This window comes from Diadema setosum, chromosome 19, assembly GCF_964275005.1.
Source record: "Diadema setosum chromosome 19, eeDiaSeto1, whole genome shotgun sequence".
Lineage (NCBI taxonomy): Eukaryota > Metazoa > Echinodermata > Echinoidea > Diadematoida > Diadematidae > Diadema > Diadema setosum.
The window spans coordinates 26,524,836-26,541,424 of record NC_092703.1 but is presented as its reverse complement, the minus strand read 5'-3'; the positions used below and the strand labels follow the sequence as shown (position 1 = coordinate 26,541,424).

General features: G+C 40.7%; 1 protein-coding gene across 1 annotated transcript in view; it reads right to left on the bottom strand.

Moving 5' to 3' along the window:
* LOC140242385 (midasin-like) overlaps nucleotides 1-16,589 on the bottom strand; it is a 133,745-nt gene that overhangs the window by 13,987 nt on the left and 103,169 nt on the right. Inside the window, exons 73-85 of the mRNA XM_072322122.1 lie at nucleotides 16,411-16,537; nucleotides 15,412-15,517; nucleotides 14,475-14,590; nucleotides 12,841-13,147; nucleotides 12,035-12,135; nucleotides 11,230-11,453; nucleotides 10,354-10,521; nucleotides 5,851-6,026; nucleotides 5,204-5,365; nucleotides 4,071-4,208; nucleotides 3,173-3,311; nucleotides 1,767-2,000; nucleotides 956-1,056 (exon numbers count right to left, since the gene is read on the bottom strand). Coding sequence (XP_072178223.1) covers nucleotides 956-1,056; nucleotides 1,767-2,000; nucleotides 3,173-3,311; nucleotides 4,071-4,208; nucleotides 5,204-5,365; nucleotides 5,851-6,026; nucleotides 10,354-10,521; nucleotides 11,230-11,453; nucleotides 12,035-12,135; nucleotides 12,841-13,147; nucleotides 14,475-14,590; nucleotides 15,412-15,517; nucleotides 16,411-16,537 — 2,099 coding nt within the window. The remainder of the gene's footprint in view (nucleotides 1-955; nucleotides 1,057-1,766; nucleotides 2,001-3,172; nucleotides 3,312-4,070; nucleotides 4,209-5,203; nucleotides 5,366-5,850; nucleotides 6,027-10,353; nucleotides 10,522-11,229; nucleotides 11,454-12,034; nucleotides 12,136-12,840; nucleotides 13,148-14,474; nucleotides 14,591-15,411; nucleotides 15,518-16,410; nucleotides 16,538-16,589) is intronic.

Here is a 16,589-nt window from a genome sequence, read left to right as displayed (position 1 = left end):
ATAGGTCAAAAATCAAGGTCAAAGGTCAAAGAAGTCAAAGGTCAAAATTCTGTGTAGAAGTTTTGAAGCCCTCACCTAGTGCCATCACATAAAGCAAACGGAATCGAAATCGGGTTAGAAATGGCGAAGGAGTAGCATTTTGTAGCAAAATGTACAATATAGGTCAAAGGTCAAGGTCAAAGGTCACAACTGAAATTCTGTGTAGAAGTTTTAAAGCTCCCATGTAGTGTTATCATATAAAGCAAACAGAATCAAAATTGGGTCATAAATGACAGAGAAGTAGCAAATTGAACATTTTGATCACACACGGACGCACACACGGACGGACGCACGGACGGACAGACGGACGGACGGACGCACGGACACACACACGTACGGAGCCCGTTTCATAGTCCCCTGCTCGAACTCGTTCGGCGGGGACAATTAATCTTCCATTTCTTCATTTATTTATTATATTTCTTGTTAACAATATGAAATCGAAGAATCTGAAAACGTGCAAAATGGGCCAGCAATTAAAAAAACAACACATATCAAAATGTTACACACCATTGCCATTCATACAACTGTAGTCGTGAATCAGATGATATAATGTGATTTGTCATCACAAAAGCCATATAATGTTGGGAAAGTAATTTTGTGGTTTTTAGCCGATCTGAATTCTTATGGTAAGCTTTAAATTGATATAGAACTGACCTTCTTTACTACATAGCATACTTTATATATGTATTCTTTCCAAAAAAAAAATGAAAAATTAGAAAATCGTAAAGATTATATTGCCAAAGTCGCCTTTCTGACCATTTTCCTTCCTTTTATGATGATCTCCAGCTTTATACAGGCAAATGATGACACACCACATACATTGTACGTATAAATGCCTGTGCGTGAACGTTTTTTGTGTGTCTGTGAAAGTAAAGCATGACTTCTATTTGTGCAAGAATCCAGCACCAAACAGTACCTCATCTTTTGGTTCAAGGCTGTTTGGATCTGGCGGCTGCTCTTCTTGCTTCTCCTTTTCAGTTTTCTTCTGTTCGTTGTCGTCGTCACCTTCACCATCACCTACACAGATGGATACAAGGATGGAAAGAGCACACTGGTAACTTGCAGCTGAATTTGAACATTTTGCACATAAATTTGGCTTTTTTTCAGCAAAGAGAACACAAGGCCTTGGAAAATAGATTAAAAACACAACAACATTTCATAGTTTGTTCAAGATACTGTATTAAAAAAATAGGTATACAAAAAACTAAGCTCATTTAAGATACTCAGTATGCATGAATATCTCCACCATCTACACTTCTGTGTCATGGGCTAATCACTAAGCATCTTCAACAGCTAACTGCAGATTATGATTTGTAGCAGGCAGCCATTATTTCTAAGAAGTTCAATCAAGTGGAAAAAAAAAATTATATTCATTTCTGGTCGGTTTCCTTCAGTCCAAGTTCAATCATGTCTACACGACAGGATATTGCTACATATATTCTTCTTTTCTGAAATATCTCACCACAGTGACTTTGGAATGGTCATTCAAAAAAGACATTCTTAACGAGATCTATCACATGAAAAGTCTCAATGATTACTGTGGTAGCCATGCTAATTGCCCAGTACTATTTTCATCAGCAACTGTTTCTGATCAGAGAAGGCTACCCAAATTCTGCAATAAAACTTGCTTCAATGTCAGGTTTCACAATTTCCCAAATTTCTCGCATCACAAGACTCTGATCGCATCCTACAGTTTCAGCAGCTCCCTTCTAGAGTCTCCGCCTCACCCTGATTGTCGTCCTTGGCGACCATCCTCGACTCCTCCTCGTCCATCCCTCCACCAAACTCCTCCTCCTTCTTTTGCTCCTTCTGCTCCTTCTCTCCATCCTCCTCCTCCTCCTCCTCATCTCCCCACATCCTCTCATCCAGCTTATCCGCATCCGGTTGGTCAACGTCTCCCATCTGCTTGTCGAGCTGCTCTTCCTCGTCTTTCTGGTTCTCGTCCTGGTCCTGATCTCCTTCTGTATCAGCCACAACAAAACCCCAAAAGTGAAATACATGTACATTTTGGCAGTATCTTGAATATAAATATTCATTTTGTCTAATAACTTTATATCAGTAACAATAACACTTTTTGATTTGGGTTTTTTGTTTTTTGTTTTTTGTTTTTTTTTGTCATGTCTCAGACGTGATAGGGAGTGGTGGGTCTGTAAGAGAAACTGGCATTTTATACATCCTGACATTTTATGTAGTAACAGCACAGTCATGGCAAAGTCGATCACTGCAGGTGACTGAGACAAATTCTTATTTTTCACCAGAATTCCTGCCGTATGTTCAAAGAATCTTAGCTCCTTAAAGGTAGGGGATACCTTTTACAGACCTCCCAAAATGCAGCAAAACATTAAATATGAACCTCAGGGGACTTGTTTAGGCCACTGCTGAGAAATGTGGAAGTCAACAGTTATCTACAATTTGAATAATGCACAAAACTCAACTACTCAGTAGTTGTGTGTGTCAGCCACACTTAAGCCTTTTTGTTGCAGTCTTCTGTATTTTTTATCTATAAACACAAATCTAAAAGTATAAGAGCTGATGTAATAACATATAGAGTGTGTGGCAAGAATGTATATAGAAATGTTTGTAAGTTTTGATGAACTTTCTTCACAAAATATACATGATGGACACACATGCAGTGCATGGGTCTGCAAAGGTAGCCTAGTAATGTACTGGAATTTACGGTGAGCCCCGAAAAAAATTCAATTCAAAATCTAACGGTCAAAAAAATGTACTAAATGTTACCTTCCACTTTCAACACTTTATGGGAGTTTCTAAAATGATACTCTCTTCAACATACCACTGTATTTATACAACTCTTCATTTGAGGCATGCAAATGGGATTCCCTACCTTTAAAGGCACTTTAGGATATGCGCACTCACATTCACTTTGAACTTGTTTGTTTGATTATTTGCTGCCTTTTGCATTTTCCACTTCACTACTCATTCCTGCCTCACAGGATTTCAGAGGATGAAAATCACATCCTTGAAATCCAGCCACCAGTTTCCAAGAAGAAGATGAAACAGTAACAGACAATGGACAGTGCACTTGAGCCAATAGGCTCAGGTCAGCTAAACACTGACCACACCTAGGCTTCAACCAAAGACAGAGAGGTACTTCATCTGATGGGTCATATACCTTTGGAGTCCAGATCATGGAGCTTGCCCTCAAAGTCATCAGACATCTCGATGCCATGTTCCTCGTCCTCTAAGTCAGGCTGGTTGTTGGGGTCTTCTTTCTCCTTTTCCTCCTTCCCTGGTGTTTTTGTGTCTTCAACCTTTGCAGGAACGAGACAAAAATCATACCAAATTATGCATGCTTAAAAAAGTTTTCAAGTGTTCGTACTTTACTTTTTGTACTGTACTCTGTGCAATTATAGGAAGAGCATTCAGAATATATCTTTGTGTTGTGAGAAAATAGCTAATAAAAACTCTACAGCAGACCAATTCAAAAAATTAAATATCTATAGGATTCACCCTCACATTGTATTCTTGTAGCATATGAAAATGTTGATGATTGTTATAATCTTCTAGGTGATTATGGTAACAAACAGATTCATAGTGATGGGTGCTAGCAATCAACAGGATTATGTCACAAATTATGATCTATTCCTCTTTCAAACGTCAAGATACACCATGAAAACAAAAAGTTCAGCCAAAAAAAAACCAAACAAACCTTGATTCCCACCCCCTCTCCCCTCCCTCCCTTCCCAGCTCTTTTCCTCTCTCTACGAGTTGGTTCTATTACTTGCCACGTCTCAACTTGGCAAAGTTCATGCTTCTGTGGTATTTTACTTTATCCAACACGGTTGGAAATTTACTCGCACCACTTTATTCTTCACATTTCACTCTAATATTCACCTTATACTCTCAAGCTGTAGTAGACTACATGCAAAAGATATGAGAGATATTTTCTTTTTCTGTTTATGAACATACAATCTATAAGTAATACTTGATACTAGTTAGATGAAATCAAGATAAGGTGACATCTTCTAACATCGTTTCATCTTTTTGCAAAGTACATGTAATAAGCTCACCTGATCTTCATTCTCAATCTGGTCGCTGACGTCTTTGACCCCCTCGCCCTCACCGATCCCTCCTCCCTCGATGTCCTCAAACTCGGTCGCCCCCTCTCCTCCGACTTCGTCCGAATACTCGGCTGGGAGGCAAAAGCCCTGAGTAAGTGGGGAGGCAGAGGTGATGGCTAATATTAGTGACTTCAAGATGGGGTGTATGGTGTGTGGAAAAATCTTGTGATCGATCATTAATCAGAGAGCATTATCTACTGTAGTGCCTCTACTGGAAGCATAAATGCACCTCCTGGCTCAATAAAGGACTCTGTCACTTACTCCTTTATCTGAATAACAGTTGAAGATCATTTACTTACTGCAATCATCAATGGGGAGTGTGGATGCACCTTTTGGTTTTTCAGTTTATTACACGTACATCATCTTGGCATATAACTAAAGACCTTTGTATCTAACATTTGGTTGAAGTTTATTTGTCACAGTGGATATTTGCTGTCACAATGCGAGTGTTAACACACTGGCTTGTTACGTATAAGAACATTATCACAGCAGAGAGCAAAACACTTCATACGTGAATCTAAAGATGAGGGCAAAATCACGGCAAGTACATGTACATACAATAACTTGCAATGATCAGTGGCATATGAACACATCTGTATACAAGAAAGCATGGTAGCAAATGCTTATGACCTTCCGTCGAGTATGAACACATCTTCCAATTATTTCAATAAACACGTAGTCAAAGGTCAGAACATTTGGCAAGACATGTATGTAGCTCTGTAAAGCAAACTGCAGCAACATACACCTGACCATCACTCCAGTGTAATTGTACCTGATGATCAGGGGAAAATGCTTGTGACCTTTCATGGACTGTACATTCAACACAGTTATATGAGCAAACTTATACATATCTGCCACAGCGGCATGATGAGCACAGCTCTTGTGTAAACATTTTCAATCTGTGACCCTCAACGATGGATTAAGTCTGTGAACACATCCCTCAAGTTTCGGGAATAGAATCATTGCATGCCCTGTATATTACAAAGTGGCCTTTCAGACAGACCATGAAAACATATTTAGGCTTGCAAATATAGGAAGGAGGAGAAAGCAGCAGTATTAACCCTGATCCAGCTTCTACAAACCTTTGATGCCAGATCGGTAAAGATGGCCAGGAGCACTGACTGCATCTTGCTACACGCACGGTGTGCTGCCACCATGTGGCGGAGAAACACACAGGCCAGTCCCAGGTACTGGTGCATCATGGGAATGAGGCTGGTTGCCAACTTGGCACACTCATTGAATACCTGCATAAAAAGGTAAAAGAGCAAGAAATGGAATCAATTCTCATTTTCACTTTCACTACAGATTAAACATAAAACGTAGATGAGCATGACATTAATGTATCAAAATCTATTCAGTGTATGTGATCTTCTGCAATGATATGGTGGTGGAGTTAATCATAATTTTTCATATCATCTTCTGTATGTATAGCACATGTACAATATGCAAAAACATTAATGCAATTCAGTCTTCTTCTTAGCGACTTGATTTTAAAACATATGCATACATTTACACAACTCTATACATGCAATCTTTATTTGTTCACTCCCATTTACATGGCTTGCTATACATGTATGCTTTAACCACAAGCACATCTAGGAACACAAACCCCATTTTACCCCGACACAATGTATGACTGTTGTGAAATGGACAAGCCTTTTTACTAACAATATGATACAGTTCCAGAAAGGGGAAAAAACAGAAAAAGACTACAGGCTACAGGGCCTACCATCTCATCTTGTCTGGTCCTGCACCTTCCCCTCAGGTCATGGACCACAGAAAGGAGCGACACGGCAGAGGTCACGACCTTTGCAACCTCAAGGGACCTTTGGTCTCCTGATAGACCAGACACAATCTTCCTCACCAACAGGCCATCAAGTTCCAGATCAGAGCTGAAATCTTCATCTGTAGTGGAGAGGAGGAAGGGGAGGGGGAGGGGGAGACAAATATAAAAGCTGAGAAAGGTGAGATGCCACTTTATTTGAATTCATTTTGCCTGCAGTCTTGGGAGGCCTGCCTAGACTGCCAATCACATTCAATGCTCCCACATGTTTGAGTGAGTGAGTGAGTGCCCTGATCTTCACCCTCCTGACAACATGGGTCAAGCGGCTTGGCGATCTTGACATCGGGATGGAGGTCCCAGTCACATATAAACGGGGGCGATTCAGGGCGTGAATTATCGGTCTACGCGAGTATATCATTCTGTGTCGTCAATGTTTTTAAAACTATGTTACTTTCAAGTTACACTTCTTAATGATAAACACGGTGACTTTGTCTAAAGTTTACAACTTATTTGCCACTGTACCTATTCAAAAATCATTTATTTATGTTATATCCATTCTAACTTATTCTTTTACAGGTCTACGGCATTACGGTAGCAGTCTGCATTTAAAGATCTTAGGAATACAGGCTGGCCAGACGAGCTTTTAAATTCAGAGAAAATGTACTTCAAAACATTTACAGTATGAAAATATTTTTTTTAATACTTTATGTACTTGTTAGAGTTGTTTATGATATATTGATAGCGCAAAAAAAAAAAAATGTAGCATGGTGTTTACTTTACGATGTAATCTCACTTCATTTTTTGCTGTTGCTGTTTTTTATTGCACTACAGAGAGACCACAGCGTACCGCAGTTCAGCATCATCGTTTCATACGTAGCCGAAACGCTGCCACATGCCAACAGCCTCCCCGTGCAGACTCCGCCCCACGCCATGAAGCAGCCAGCCTGATCCACGAACCTACCATCGTTCCAGTCAACAACTCCAACGATAGCTCCGTTGGTGATTTTGAAGAGTCGTAGGTCTTCCGCGCTGATCCGACGGATGCCGATTCACCCTTCATTGAAGGTCCCGACAGCCCGGTCATATCCACAGCCGACGATACATATCCATTCTCCCTCGAAGCCGGCAATGTACCCGGAGACGCCACCCCGTCATCCCCCGAAGCCGCGGAGGATGTAACCGACAGCCCAGCCCGGTTATCCCCCTAATTTGTACCTGACAACGCAGCTCCGCTAACCCCCGACGCCAGCGATGGAATTGAAGAAGACACATCCTCCTCCTCCTCCTCCCGCGAAGAAGTCCAAGTTAACGGAGCATCCTCCCCCGAACTACGAATGCTTGCACTAGTGATGGAAGACAACAGGAGACTCAACGAAGAGAAGGGGAACTCTTGAGGAGGAACAATGAACTCGAGTGTCAGCTTGATGAGCTCAGGAGGGAAAAGGAGTTGCCTCCAGTGAAGACTGCCCCTGACTATTACACCATGCTACCAGATGGAAAGGTGATGCTAAGAGCAGACGACGCAGCCGTCGTCATTGACAAGGACGTTTACGATCATGCGTATGACTTATCATCGGGGGCGAAGGAGCTAATCATAAAGCTGCTGGACAAGGTTATTTCCATCGAGGAACTCGCCCGTAGCAACTTTCATGGCGGCGAAGTATACACTGGGAAGGCTTGGAAGACGAAGGATGCGTTGAGGAAAAACGTGGCGTTTCGTGCACTTGTCATTCACGCTGAGCTGCAGTTTCCAGGACAAACGACAGGAAGCAAGTTCACAACAGAGCTCAGAGACGCGGTAAATGCAAAGTGCAGGAAGAGTGCGTTCAAGCTTGGGAGGCAGTGACTGTGGACTGGGACGATGACCAACTGACCTGCTATGTAATGAACTTTATTCGTTCTTACGTGGACGTCACATGAAAAGCCCAGCTTGAACTAATCGCGTATAAACTTCGATGGATTTATTAAGCAGCCAACATTCATATGTATCACAATGTTGTAATGTAGTGTTAAAAGCTTTGTAAGTTTAACTTTCTGGTTAACACAAATCTACCCATCTAATGTGGTTTTCCTGTAAACATAAATACATATAAAATGTTTCACAGGTAAGCGCCAGGTTTTCATGGTTAACAAATGGGGTATTTTGCTTACATGGTATCTGTGAACGATCAGGCATTGTTTTGAGTTGGACACAACATCGTTCTGATCTCAAAGTATTTTCGACCAAAAATGTGATGTTTTTGATGCTGTCTTTGTCGCCAATGCATCAAAGTTTTGTTTTGCGCAATTAAGGGGGGGGGGGGGATATAGTAACTTACATTGAGACTAGGACGGGAGATTCATAGGTGGTGAACCTGATTTCAAGTTCCCATTTCCACTGACAGAGTTCCAAACAGAACAACAGAAACAATACATTTTGCACTGAATTGCATTTAATTATGATGACATGGTATTTCGTGTGCAATTAAATTCATTTGCGACTTATGCTTATAGTAATGAGGAATAAAATATAATGAATACAATTGAATATGTTTGTCTATATTGTTGTGTACGACTTCATGTGCATACAGGATATCTGGCTAAAATTCGGCACTAATGATAAAACATGAATTGAATAAGAATCTTCTGACATATATATGAATATATATATATATATATTATATCCTTTGCTCTCTCTTTATATCATCTTTGTGAATTGTGGACATCGTGTGTCCACAATATAAAAAATATATTAGATGTATATTAAGGTGTCATCGGCGAAAGCTTAACCACATTCTTTTTTTTTCCCTTCCCGGTTCCGCCTGCCTTGGTTGTTTGTGTGTGTGTGTGTGTGTGTGTGGTCCTTGAGAATGATGGGAATAAAATGGGGGGAGGGGGGACACATACGCACACACACACAAAACCTTACACTGCTTCAAATATCTCATACGCTAACATCCAACATTTCACGACTCTTGAAGCAAAATGTTGACGGTAACAAAAACAAAAAGTAACGACAGTATTTCGCAAGTACTTGGAATGTATGCTCTTTACGCTTCTTTTTTTAAAGAAGTATTTCCATCAAAGACTCTGATACTAGTACAAGTATACTCCGCGCACAAGCGTTCCTTGGGGTCACGTGCAGCCTGGGAACAGCGTTGAAATGTCTACATACTAAATAACCTCGCTCTTGCAGAACAGTTTGAAATATTACAGCGATATACAATGTGTAATTCTATCTCCATTTTGGTCTAAAATAAAACAGTCAATTTTCAACTAATGTATTCCAATGTTTATTCAACCATGGAAAAGGATTCCCTCATCCCCTCATGAAACACACAAACACACACACACACACACACACACACATGATAAGGTCTTGCGAAATTACAAGACTTCATGAACTTGCGGCGCGTCACCTTAATTGCGTTCTGTTTGGCACAGGCAGATGTTAGTCTCTCCTTGCTTGCAAAGATTATTCAGACAATTCACGGAGAATTAATCTTGTCTGGTTTTGGAATAGTGCGTGATTTTGCCCGTTGTTTAGTTCTGTTTAAAAAAAAAAAATGTAGTTGTATCCACACAAATTTGTGCTTGCATTGACACTTGCACAATAGCAGCATGAGATTTGGTGCCAGGGAAGGGAAACTGTGTGGTATGACATTCATGAACTGTGTTCATGAATCCATAGAAATTCAAAAAAAAGACAAAAAGCATTCTACTAAGGGACACAGAAAAGCGGGAATACAAGGCATGAGTAACTACGTCAGTACGGGCTACTGGTAATGGTTCCTTTCCTTAGCTGAAAAAGCATCCCAGAATGAATGTTGCAAAAGACGGAGATTCAATAGCTAATTGCCCGTTCAATAGCGGTCAAGGCTTCCTCAATATAGCCCCGTTCTGAACTGCGGAGCATGGCAGAACAAAAGCTCTCTGTTGCGCGTCGAATTGCCAGTTCTCTCGCGTCCTACTTAGAGATAGAGAACAATGAGCGTTCAGAAATGGCAAAGAACTGTGCAGAACGCCAGTGGTAAACTTCCCACGTGCCTAACACACCCTACTCCTGAGACTGTAACTTGGCTAGAACAATTGAGGGATGTTATTTAGCTGCCGCTGCCTCATACGCAAGAAGAAGAAGGCTCCCACCAAGGCACATGTGTGTATACCTTGATGGACTTTGACTTTAACTATAAAAGCAAAATCTGAAATGACTTAACGGAAAGGTAAAAACAACATCTTTCTAATGGCACTGCACCGTCATAAAGTAAGTACACCCAACATAGACGTTCATACAAACAGATATTATTTAATAGTACTTGCAGCAGCACTTCAGTTTAGAGGAATGAGAATGGGAAACTGGGGAAGCTCGCACGACTGCAGTACCAGCCTGATGGTAAAGTAATTTGGAGCTATTAACAACTGATATATTGAAGAATATATACCTCATGCAGTCATCACGTTTGTGTTTACCTTGTTTGTTCTGTTGCTGCGCATCATTTGTCCCTGGCTCACTGTCCACCTCTGTTCCTTGTCCAGTCTTGACCAGTGCCTGAATGCCAAGGAGGACACTGGTGACTGCCCTCTCCATCTTGACCCTCAGCTTAGGCAACTCAGACCACTGGTCAGCAGTCTGAGGTCCTACAAAATCAACACAAACCAATGAGAAGGAGAAACTTTCTTTTGATCTACTGCGAGTATGAGAAGCAAAATAAATGACAAAAAAGTGAGTATTTTATGCAGATGACATCGTGCAATCCTTTGCAATTGTTACGTACAATGCGAACTGAGTGCAAAAATTGTCCAGGTGCGAGTGTGTGTGCAAATATTTTTGCTCGCCTTCATACAGTTGTACATAAAGGGTATCTAATATGTGTTCATTGAAAAGCAATCGTAAGTAACTCAACTACCAGTGTGCCTAAGAGAACTTGCTGAGACATCTACTGTAAACATGGAAATTTTTGTGGTACATTCATTTTTGCATATTTTGTGCTACTTTTGGCTATCAAGAATTCTAAAACTCACAAAAATATCTTAACAATTTTCTCCACACATTTTGAATGGCTTGACAATTGCACAGCACAAATTCAAGAACCCGTGAATATGTTTTTGAGCCTCTCAGCATGAAAAATTAATCAAGTGAAAAAAAAAAATTTACGTTTACAGTATTACATAAGGTTCTTATGCAAGGAAGTCTACCACAATTCCAACCAGAAAACATAAGTAACATTTGGTGATTACTGCAGCTGCAGTCTTCCTACCCAGAACACTTCACTGCATTGTGACTTTCATACTAATAGTTTAGTTGTCACCTGTTCTTGAGAAATATTTTGTAGATTGTACGTGTACCTTGAGTAGTTGATGTGTCAAATTCCTGTGCTTTGAGAGACTGCATCCATGCCACCCACTCTCCACTGGACTCACTGAGGCAACATGATATGGACACCAAAGACTGCACGAGTTGTGCTGTTTCACCAGTCTCTGGCTGTGTAAACATGGTGACCACCTGGGTGATCCTGTCACATACTTGCTGCAGTTTCTTGTGACATCGTTCTAAGACTGCGATGTCATTCCTGTGGGTGTAAGGGTGGCGGGGGGTGGAGGGGCAATATTATTATCTTTAACCTGCGCATTAACACATCATTACAGCTACGTAAAATATATCACTTTTAAAACACTCCTAATCAACACTTAGCATTAGATAGCAATGTCATATTGGTTTGTTTGTCTGTTTAGTATGTTTCACATCATCATGCCCATAACAAGGCCTTTGATCATAGACTTCTTCAAGCCCTTAGCCCTCTTGTCACCATCATTGTTGATTTGAAATTGTATGTATCACACGACCAACTGGCAAGTTCATTAAACAAAAACCTAGTTTTTACCTAAATATGTTTTTTTTTGTTTTTGTTTGCTACAAAAGCAAAATACATTTCATCCTGCTTTGATGTGCTCCTGTTACTACACAAAGTTTTGAATCCAACAACTTTTTACTGGATTGTTGGAGGAGTAATGCTTTTGAGAACTTCAACATACATCTGCATTTTTAACCCTCTCACATCTCCATTCTTTTCAATGCCTTTGATATCTTATTTGGAATAGTTTTCAGTAGCACTGTGGAGGTAAACCTTTGTTGCTGTGCTTGCAAACTTACCACGTGGCAAACGTCACCATCTTAGGATCCTTGGTCCCTTCTTGCTCCACGGCCAGTGGATCGAGGTCCGACTTGGTCTCCTCTAGGAGGTCTTGACATGCCTGCATGGACAATCAAACATGGATAGGATGGTGAAATGATACAACTTGAAATGACTGGTCAGATGTGTTTTCCTGTACTCAAGTAGTCTCACATGCAGTAGAATGTGTTTTCACTCAAAATGAAATAGTTTGGGCACAATAAATGTGCACTCATGTACAAGTGCAAACTCACTGGGGTCATGGATAGGATGGTGAAATGATACATCTGGGAATGCCTGGTAGGATGTACGTATTTCCCTGTACTCACAAAGTCCCATATGCAGTAAAATGCGTTTTCACTCAAAATGAAATAATTTGGGCACAGTAAATGTGCACACATGCACAAGTGCATAATGGATGGGTCTGCGGGATAAGGCAATGCAGTGTAATTCAAGGATATCAGAGCTGACTAAACATCTACATGTATCTGGAATGGCTGACATCTTTGAGAATGCAAAGATTTTCACAGAAGGAAAAAGTTGGGTGTACAGAAAACAGAATGAGCAGGTCAAATTGAAGAGCAAAGATACTACACTCATTGTTGTCTACTCTTCTCGATCTCAATGGCCTTACAGGACAAGTCAAAAGTTCCAAAAGTCTCAACAGGGTAAATTGAAAAATTTTCAACATCACTATCATTCTATCCATAAGCTTTCCTGCTAACCTGATCATTAATAGTCACAACAATATTCTAATCAAATAGCATAAACAAAACTAATCATGTACCTTTACACTAGCCTTGATGTCCAGCCACACTTTGTCTTCCTTGCGACACAAGCTCCCGACGCTCAGGTTTTTCGTTGGGACTGGCACAGACATCGCAGGGTCAGATTCCTCCCCTCTGCTGTCCACTCGAGGGCAGCAGTCCATGAGGAGGTCAAACTGACCCACTGCCTCCAGCGAATGGTCAACCATGACCTTCGACCTCGCGATCCAGGCCGCCGTGTCCGCCTGGGGCGGAAGACTGCAAGAGTTGACTGCCCTGGAGCTGAGACTACTGGTATGAATAGACTGAAGCTGCTGGACAGCAGTTCTACATGAAGGACCAAACACAGACCGAAAAGCTAGAAAATTGTATTGATGTATCACATAGACATCCATTTCTGCAACTGCGATATGTTTTTATCCCAGCTAAACAATAAATTAAACGATAATAGGGCTAAGCTTTCAGATAGGACATGGTTCTAGAGGACAGCTAACACATATTGTTCTACAGGTATGCAATAAACATGTATGGTTGGACCTACATAGTGTACTACTCATCGACTGCCTAATGTTTATTTGCTTGATAAGAATATTTAACACTGAAATTCACGTAAAAACTTGACCTACGTGTTTGAGAAAATCCAGCACTATCAAATGCCGTTGTTCCCTTTTCGATTCGAAGTTTCAGTGCAAAAATATCGCTGTCGAACTTGCGTGGCCTCGTTTCAGCTTCCCGCGGTAAAGCTCCTTATTGAGATCGACCGCTGTTTTTGCATTGACAATGCACGCAAACCGAGTTGTATTGAACACCGTGTTGTACGAAGCTTTTTAGAAACTTCCATAGACATTACATTACAATTCGGTGAAAATATTCATTCGAAATTTTGTCCTTGATTAAAACCATTAATGAACAGTGAATTTTTGCGTTTTCCCACACCATCCTCATCAACGGTCAAAGCCAATCCATTTTTATGTGCTCTGCGCGCAGTGAAGTGCGTACTAAGCGTTCTGTGCGCCAATGTATACGCGGTCGGTTTCAAAAAGGGTGGTCGATATGTAGTAGGGCTACCATACTTTGTGAACTGAGACTTGCTGGACAATTGCACAAGCGCACACCTTTGCCATCATGAAACAAAGAAATAAGAAAGAAGTACATAATTATGATGTATTGTCCATTTCAAGGAGCAAAGGTAGCAACTTCAAGCCTTGAAGACAAAATACATCACATTTTGTTAACGTAAGCTGTTAATTTTGCCTACATTAGCTGACTCATAAAAAAAACAATAACGTCGCAAAGGGTATGACATGTATCAGGTGGATTTTACACAACTGTGTAGCCCTGAAAATACCCTCTGGCCTACTCCTACTGTGTAATAATTTATTTGTGTAGGTAATTTCTACAGAGTATGTGTACTCCACACAATGCATTTACAAATTACACACATTATCAACAACAACAAAAAATCATCCTCTTGAAATAAAAATTAAAAAATGTCTTAATATGCCATAAGCTCACAAGCAGTGAAGTACAATTGTATCTCAGGTGACCTGGAAAGGAATCTCGACATCACAGTTTCCAGTTACATTAGCACTTCGATTATTCACAGGCCCATGATCCAAACACATCGTCCCTGGACCACTCCCGAGTTTCCTACCTGAGACTTGAGATGTTTGTTGCCATGGTAGCAATCTCTCTCCTCTGTTCCACCGTCAGGTCTGAGAGATGCTCTGAGAATCCTTTCACTCTGTCGATGTTCCCTACACCAAGCTCCTGAGTGGACAGAAAACAGGAAAACTTGCTCTTATTTTCCCAGCAAATAATGTAACATGTACTATGCGATTGCAGATATCAATATTGAAACATCACTATTGAAAACATGATCATGCGACACTGTCCAGTATTAAACCATTATTTCTTTGTGTGGCAATCGGTACACATGAGACGCAACTCTTCAATTATAATTACATTTTGTAATCCCTTCTCTCTTGAACTCATTGGAAATCTATTTCTAAATAGTGCTATTTGTTTGTTTGATTGCTTGTTTTGTTTTGTTTTGTTGTTTTTTTATGTACTAATACAGGCACACTGTATACATTGCATATTGGTCATATGTCTTCACACCCCCACATGCAGAGAAAGAGGCAAAAATGCAGAACAGCTACCAACAATGTGGGTTAGTTAATCAACAAGTCTCTGTAAGTTCAGCACAGTAGAAGTATTCTAGGTTTGGGGTTTCTCTTTGCAAAAACCCAAACAAACAAACATTTTATCTCCTCTACAAGAGAAAAAAAAAGTACACACCCCATCTGTTAAGACCACAGCAAAGCAGATATCTCAGAGAACTTTTTATTCACTTTCTCAAGGAGGTTAGCGCTAACAAGATTATCAGTCAGTAACAATATAAGTTTTTAAGAGGATAGCAAACTTTGACAAAAGGGGATGATGAGGAAATTATTTCTCTTTTATCACTTTAATGTTGTCATTTTTTAGAGTGACAGACAGACAAACAGACAGACTGAGAAAAAAAAAAACAGAGAAGGAGGAGGGAGAGAGAGAGAGAAAGAAGACAAATTGATACTGAGTGAACCCACCTTGGCAGGGTTAGCTATGGCCGACTTCAGGGCGGCTTGCCTGGCCTGGCAACGGAAGAAATATTGATGACCACTTGCCCAGATTGCAGGCAGATCATCCATGGTACTAGGAAATAAAACAATCAATGCAACAGTAACTTAATAGGTGTAAATGAAATTGAAAATGATAATGACTATTACAGGAGTACTTTGGGCTGTGCTGCAGCCCTATTCAAAAACTGATTTTTTTCTTATGACTAACTGCCAATTTGCAGTCGAGGACACTGTTAAAACATCTACCATAATCAAATGTTCTGGGATCAGTACAACCATGTAACAATTTTCTTCCTTCTGGAACCATCACCATCATCATCATCCCAATCACCATCACCATCATCATTACCATCACCATCACCACTATCACCATCAACATCACCATCATCACCATCACCATTATCACCATCATCACCATCATCATCATCATCATCACTATCACCATCATCATCACTATCATCACTATCAACACCATTATCATTGACACCATCATCACCATCACCATCATCACCATCAACATCATCACTATCACCACCATGACCATCATCACCACCATCATCACCATGCCTACCACCATCCCCATCACCATCATCATCATCTCAATCACCATCACCATCACCATCGTCATGATCATCATCACGATCATTATCACAATCATCATCATCATCATCCCAACCATCCCCATCATCATCATCATCCTCATTCCCACCATCATCATCATCATCATCATCATCATCGCCATCATCATCATCATCATCATCATCATCATCATCATCACTTTCATCATCACCACCATCACCATCATCACCACCACCATTACCCTCATCACCATCATCATCACCACCCTATATCATCATCACCATCATCATTATCATTATGACCTACTCCACACTGCAGTATCTACAAGCATATATTCGGAATTCCGATCTGATGTTTGGTCAGATGAAGTCTTCAGACATCACTCACACTGGCCATTCCTCATCTGGCCTGAAGACAGCTTGCAGGTCCACAGGTGGGAGGAGCAGGAACTTCTCCGGCTCTTGGTCCTTGTTGGTCTGGTTCCGCAGCATCAGGCCCTTCTTGAATGACAAGCCTAAATGATAACGAGGGAATCAGGTCCAGTCCAAGGTTACACATGAGTTTGT